The 7,108-nt window shown below is 41.3% G+C and overlaps 1 protein-coding gene across 1 annotated transcript in view; it reads right to left on the bottom strand.

The window, feature by feature from the left end:
- Positions 1 to 2,332: 2,332 nt before the first annotated feature.
- Positions 2,333 to 7,108, bottom strand: part of UMPS (uridine monophosphate synthetase) — a gene marked incomplete at its 5' end in the record, with an annotated part of 5,097 nt that continues 321 nt past the window's right edge. The window contains 5 exons of the mRNA XM_009070846.1: positions 2,333 to 2,590; positions 3,385 to 3,499; positions 3,989 to 4,164; positions 4,860 to 5,528; positions 7,059 to 7,106. Of these exons, the coding sequence (XP_009069094.1) occupies positions 2,409 to 2,590; positions 3,385 to 3,499; positions 3,989 to 4,164; positions 4,860 to 5,528; positions 7,059 to 7,106 (1,190 nt within the window). The remainder of the gene's footprint in view (positions 2,591 to 3,384; positions 3,500 to 3,988; positions 4,165 to 4,859; positions 5,529 to 7,058; positions 7,107 to 7,108) is intronic.

Raw genomic sequence — 7,108 nt, 5'->3', positions numbered from 1 at the left:
CAGATAATATTACTTATGTGATAGCCCAGTAACTTAAGCACAACCTGATGCCTTTACCACAGACTCAATCAGATCACGGAATGAACTGCAAGACTTTCAGATTCATATATTATGATGCAAATGAGTTTTGTAAATTGTGACCTAGTTCCCATGTTAGGAACAGTTGGGACCAACAGCAGGAACTCTGTGATGAATGTGAGCAGCAGGGGCAAGCAAGGAAATTAACATTTGTTCTTAATTTGAGATGGATTTTTAATCACTTTCAGGTGCCTCAAAGGAAGTGCACACACTTGTTTACTATAATCATTCTGACAGAAGAATGCCTATAGGAGGTAACATGTTTTTGTGTTACTAATTGAAACGTTTGCAACTGGTGTCAAATGAAGTGCCAGAACACAGCTCTTTCTGGAGTGCACAAAGAAGAGCTGTGAAATGAAGTTCCCTATTGGTCTGTTTCTCAGAACTTGTTTTGTAAAGAGTTGCACGTATCCTCCAGAAGTTACTGGATATTAGATCATACCCATCTTTCCAAATCCAGTTGCTATTTTTTTCAGCTAGAGGCCTGATAAATTACCTCTGCAAAGAGCCTGGAGATTTAGCTGTGTAGATGTCAGCCACAGCTTAACACAGTTCAGCATAGTTAGTGGAAAATACCAAACTCATGAAATTCTGCTTGTGCTGTGACACAGAGCCTACAACAACAACAACACACAGTGCTGAACTCCAGCCCGAGGCAGCTTTTTGATGAACTACTGGTTTAGATGAGGGCAACAGCAAGGGTGTAACTTGTTTCAAACCAGACAGATTTTCATCCCGAGGATATCATTGCTGGAAACTATTAGCCAGGGCGTCAATGCTCCTGAAACATAGAATCTCTGCTCCCTCTGGTGGCAAAAGTAATTTTCTGCAAAAAGTTAAAGTGAGAAAGTCTCGTTTCTACTACAGGCCATGGGGCAATGAGACATTAAAAAAATCTCAAATCCACTGTTCACTTTGAAGAACTGGAACTTCTTGGAAGTTGATGTGAAATATCCCGACTCACACACTGTTGCATGCTGTCTGCACAAAATACAAGATGCTCATCAAGTTTCATCTTCCTCAGGGTGGAGTTCTCCAGATGTAAAGTATGACACATAAGCAGCCTACTGGAGCAAGCAGCAGTTCCAAGGAAAATAAAACACACACATGCTGAGCAAGCTCTAACGTTCTCTCCACAATAACCATCTTTAGTCTCACAAGCAGCCCCATGATGAAGAGGTGTAGAAACACACTTCCTGGGCACGTGGAGTGTGAAAGAGTGAAGCCATCCCACCCAACATGCCCAGACAGAGGAAGTCTTTCAGTTGTATGTTGCCAAACTCTGCCTGCCAACAGAGCACAATGTCACTAAAACAAGAGGCATAAGGCAAAGCCCTCAAATCCAAGCCCGTGTCCCTTGTCTTTAATCCAATCAACAAAAACCCCTCCAATCTCTGAGTCTGAAAGACTTGATGAACAGTCCACAACTTAATTCCAAAACTCTTCTCACAAAACACAGTTGTTCCTAGTCTACAGGTAAATGCATTAATAAAAGGACCCAGATTTCTCTGTGCATTTTGGAACAGCAACTGCATCACCATTTGTCTCTGACTTCTTCAGAGTAATAAAAATTCTACCAATTTCCACCACACATATGCTGGATATACTTAAGGTTATACCATACTTTCTAATCAAAGCAAATCATTCAAGACATTTCTAATTCTCCTTAATCATCATGAAGAGTGGAAAGTAATTCCTGAAAATATTCTTCCTATGGTCACAAAGTCAATAAAGTACATTTTTGTTTCTCATTAGAGGAATCAACAGCTCCACTGTAATTAAACAAACAACTAATTGCTCTGACGAATTCTTTGTAGTTCCTGCAAACAGAATCATGAGTAATTTCTGCAGTCACAAACACACCAGAATGACTTTCGGGGTTCTGAGAACAGTACTTCACACTGCCACAGAAGGAAGACTTCTAGAACCAATGAAAGGAAAAGGGTAGTAAAAAAGTATTTATTAAATGACACATAATTCAATTTCACAGAGTAGGATTAAAACCTGCACTTGTTCCTTGGAATTTGAAGGTGGGGAAAAGAAACAAAGGCAACAACAGCCAACCAAATACCCTTGGAGTGTTTTGTGCAACATTTTTCAAACAAGAAAGCCCATTAAGGCTAAAAACTTCTTTCTTACATTCAAATATTATAAAAACAACTATGACAAGTACAACCTGATCTATGTGTGCACAATTAAAACTTAGTAACAGATTTTTCTCCAAAAGGGCAGATTTTTATGGGCCAAAATGTCTTGTGTATTTAACTGGAACTCTCACCACAGCTGCAGCCCCATCAGCTTTGCTTACGGATTAGGACAGTGTTCTCTTTTCAATCTGCTGCATGAGCACCAAGCCTGCTCATATAGCTGTCCCACGCTGCCTTCCTGTACTTCTCTGCTTCCTGAAGATGGTCTGAAGCTGACAAGATGCCACGTCCCACAATAATGATATCTGAACCTTTTTCACTAATAACTTCTTTGGGACTTAGGTACTTCTGTCCAAGGTTATCACCTGAAATAGAGACAACATTTTTTTTAGTTCATACAAAACTGTGTCTACTAAAAGTCTTCAAAAGACAGACTGGAATAGAGAATCTGGTATGCTGCTCCAGCTCTCTCCCTAACAATCCACAAACTAGAAACTGTGCCACCAACTAACAAACCCCCTATTACACATATCAAATTTTACAGGCACCATCCTCCCTTTTCATGATTTACCAATCAAAATAGATGAGCAGTTACAGAAAGAAGCACCAATCAGGATTACAGAAGTGAGCCTCAGCCTTCTTAAACCAGGCAAAACCCCCAAACACTCACGTAAAAGCTTGTGATTTCACTTTAGGTTTCATAACAATTAAGTATTGCAGAGAAACATATCTCCCCTGTCCTCTATGATAACCTGCTTAGTCAGTACAAGACTTCCAGCTCATTGATACTGCATCTATATCAGTACCAAGCGTTATAGCTGGGACTTGTGTATTTGTTAAAGATGTTTTTTTCTACTCCTACTGAGTAGTTTTACATCTAACCTAACACCAATCTGAAGACGTATCACATGTTTTCAGGACTGTGCTTTATAGTATCCACGAACCTCAAAACAAGAAAAAAGGCTGTGTAGCCTTCAGAGCTCCCAAGAAAGGGATCAGCATACCCACCAGAAATACACCCAGAAATATGGAAGACAACCCTTAGTGGCAAACAGAATCCTTCCACTAGAGAATCAGCAACCAAACCCAGAAGTCACTTTTTCACTGAAGGCTTAAACACTTCTGTACCTACAGACTATAATATTTCAGGAAAAGTTACCTCCAGTTTGCAGCTGCACCCCTGGAGTCAAGTGAAGAAATTCTGGTTTATTACTAACTCTAGATCCAGATATGAATCCAAAAACAAAATCAGAGTTGTCTTCAGCCATCTGTACCTGAAGATCAGTGAACAGTTACAAATGACACACTTAAAATTCAGCTGGATTAGAAATCTCTTTCTCATCCACCCTTTGACACATTAAGCTGTGCAAGACAGGGGTATGAAACACCTCTCCTTGCTTTAACAATGTAAAGCCACCCAGAGCTTACTCACCCCTCTGGCAGGAAAGTGAATATTATATTTCTTTCTATGTTAGAAATATAATCAATTTAAACTAATTAGAAATGTATTGCTTAAAGAGAAAAAAAAAGAGAGGTGCTAATAGCAAACTTGGCATGTTTACTAGAATTCAGACCACCTCACATCACTAACCTACAGCTGCAACCTTCAAACACGACACTGTCAGATTCCTGAGTCTCCAAGGAAAAAACATCTGTACTAGTTAGAACCGGAGGGACTTTTGTAAGTGCAAATGTTAGAAGCACATAAAATCTCCCCGTCACACTTTACAAGCTTTTAACCTGAAACAAGAGTGCCTACTTACTGCAGCTTTTGTGTATTCACCCGTTGCCAGTGACCCTTGGGAACTCATCTCAGCAATCAGAAGACAGCCACGCTGGAGAGGAAGACCTACTTCCTTCAGACCTTTCACAACTCCAGAGCCTGGAACCACATGGGCATTAACAATGTCTGACCAGGATGCAATTCTGAACACACCACCTGAGAACATGGATAGGAAGACACAGGCAAAGAGTCATTAGAGACATGTTAAAGAGAAAACACAAGTTAAACAAAAACAGCCACACACTAAATCACTCCCATTTTAAAAGACAGTTTTACTACTGAAGCTTGACAGTTGCAAACTCAGTCTCATCAGACAGTTGTGATGGCTGATAACCACAAACTGTAATTTATCAGTTTACTTTTCACAAACACTTGTTAGTGTCTCACCTTTAGTATTTGCTGAGACATTTATGGTAGCCTAGAAATCCACTGTCATAGGTGCTATCTTCCCAGACAGTATGCAGCTCATATGGGATATAAGGATCAGGAAAAAAGCAGTTCTACAGCTGCAGATGCAATACCAAATGGCTGCAACAAGCACACAAGCATACAGTAACAGCAGGCTGCCTTAAGAAGCCAGGCTGCAGTTTCTCACAGCACACAACTACTCAGAAGTACTTACTGAGCACAAGCACAGTCTCATAAAAAGATTTAGGTTGGAAGGAACCTCAGGAGGTCATGCCCTCTCAGGAGGATTAACTTCAAAGCTACAGCAGGTTGCTCAAGGCCTTGTCCCCTTGAGTATTTTCCAAGGCTGGAGATTCCACGCTCTCTCCTGGCAACCTGTGCCAACACTCCAGTTACATACACTGTCAGCAAAATTACAGTAAATCAAGGTTGATGATAATCACCTTCATATTGATGTTTCACTGTGTTTCCAATGTCTGCAAATTTCCTGTCTTCAAAAATCAAGAATTCGTGTCGATCTGCAAGTGTTCTCAACTCCTTTACTACCTCTTGGGTGAAATCGTTCAAGATGTCTATATGAGTCTTCAGGATACAAATGCTGGGGCCCAGGATGGCAGCTAACTGCAGCAGCTCTTTGGAGCTGGTGACATCAGCAGAAAGACACAAGTTTGTTTGCTTCTTTTCCATGAGCATGAGAAGCTTGGCTGCAATAGGATGTACCCCTGGCAGCTGGGCACGAGCACTGAAGCTCAGCTCCTTACAGATTCTCTTCACGGGAGCAGGACCATTCTGAGCCACTGGCTCAAACACACTTCCCTGAATGAATTTCTTCACCTTTTCAACCATGTCAGCAGCCACTTCTCCCTGTTGCTGGAGAATCTCCAATACCCTGGACAAGGTGCACACAGAGTGCAGGCGAATTCCACGTTCCTCTAACCTGGCCTTCCCTCCCTGCTCCCTGTCCAACAGCACTATGGCATCTGTGACTTTTAATCCTTCTTTCTGAAGAACTTCTGCAGTTTCTAGTACACTGGATCCACTGGTTACCACATCTTCAATGATCAGGCATGTCTCTCCTGGATTAATGGTGCCTTCTACCATCCGCTTAGTACCTTAGAAATAAAAACCAAACACTCCAGTAAATGGAGAAAGTTTACTTTAACTTACTGTGCTAATATAAAGATTGTATTTGTTTCACATACAAGCATACCCTGCAGCACATCCTGGAGTCCAATGGAACTGGACTTCAAGAGAACAGGAATTTCATATTCACTGTCAGTATGGAGAGGTCATCTGTTTAGTTATTATGTGATACCAGTTATCACAGTTCTTACCACAGCTCAGTCACTGACTTGCAATTCAATTCATAAAGACTTCTCCAAGCTAATAAAATACTACTTTATGTTTCCAGAAGTTACATTCCATTAACAAAACTGACACACTGTTAAGAGCACAAATTCAAATGTTTGGATAAGAAACTGTCATGAATTGAAAGCTCTGAATTACTACACTATTTTCTCATTATTTAAAACATCTTTAAAGCAGCCAAGTTATTGGCACTCTTCAGCTTGTTCCCTATTTTCCACAGGCAGCATTTTGTGCTTAATATGCCCCTTAGAACAATTAGAAGAAGTAAAGCCCCAAATGCCTTTGTCCTAACTACCAACAGGCACACATCCATGAAAGGCCTCCTGGGGGGCAGCAACAAAAGATGCTCAGCATTCCCAGGAAGCAGCAAGCAGCAGGAGAACACGATGCAGTGTGGTGCTTAGGCCACGGCAGCCTAGAGAACAAGCACACTTAGAGCTTTACAATCTGTGTGACACCACAAACCTCGTGTCAGGCAGTTAATGGCTGTCACAACTGGCTTGTGCTTCACAAGGAGGTACAGCAAATGTTTTCCTGCCTGGCCCACTGCCTGACACAGGAAGAGTGTTTAGCCTTGACAAGCAGACTTTCTAATTACACAGTACTGGAAGAGGACAGTTCTTATCATGCCTAGAAATCTAGTTACATGGCAGATTAATGCTTCAGTCTGCTGTCCCTCTTCCCCTATCTAAACTGAATAAATGGTTCATTGAATAGAGAAGGGACTGCTGCTCACCTGGCCCACTGATTACAGGACCATGGGATAATGAAAGAAAAAGGCGTTTGAGAGAAAAATGAAGAAGAGACTAGAAAGGTTCTTCTTGGGAATCAATATGCAGAAAGTTCTGTTTGAGGTCAAAACTTGGCACTGGTCTCAGTATGTTAGAGAACCTGAGTTATAAATCCTGGTTTCTGGAAGAGGCCAATAACCCAGAACTATAGTAATGGTGCCAACAAAAAAAACCAGATGCTGCTAAAAAAGAGAAAAAAGACCCCAACGCTCACAAACAAAACTGAAGAAACTGAAAATCCACTTGAAAAGTCTCCAAAACTACTACAAGAGGATTCAACCTGCAGCCTAACCAGCAACCAGCAGGGATAGCCTGATCAGGTTGGGATGCTGCAGGTGTTATGTTTTAGGGAGAAAAGAAGCTGCTTGTTGATTTGCAGTGGTAACCGAGATGGAGATGCTGCACATCACTACAGAACTCCAAATATACAAATTCCTTTCCCAAACAACAAGCTGACAGAAATTCTTGATTTGAGGGTTTTACCATAGTCCTTTGCTTCCTTCCTCCGGATGAGCATCGGCACCTGGTTTTCC

Source organism: Acanthisitta chloris, unplaced genomic scaffold (assembly GCF_000695815.1).
Source record: "Acanthisitta chloris isolate BGI_N310 unplaced genomic scaffold, ASM69581v1 scaffold4203, whole genome shotgun sequence".
NCBI lineage: Eukaryota > Metazoa > Chordata > Aves > Passeriformes > Acanthisittidae > Acanthisitta > Acanthisitta chloris.
This window is presented reverse-complemented; position numbering and strand designations above follow the sequence as displayed.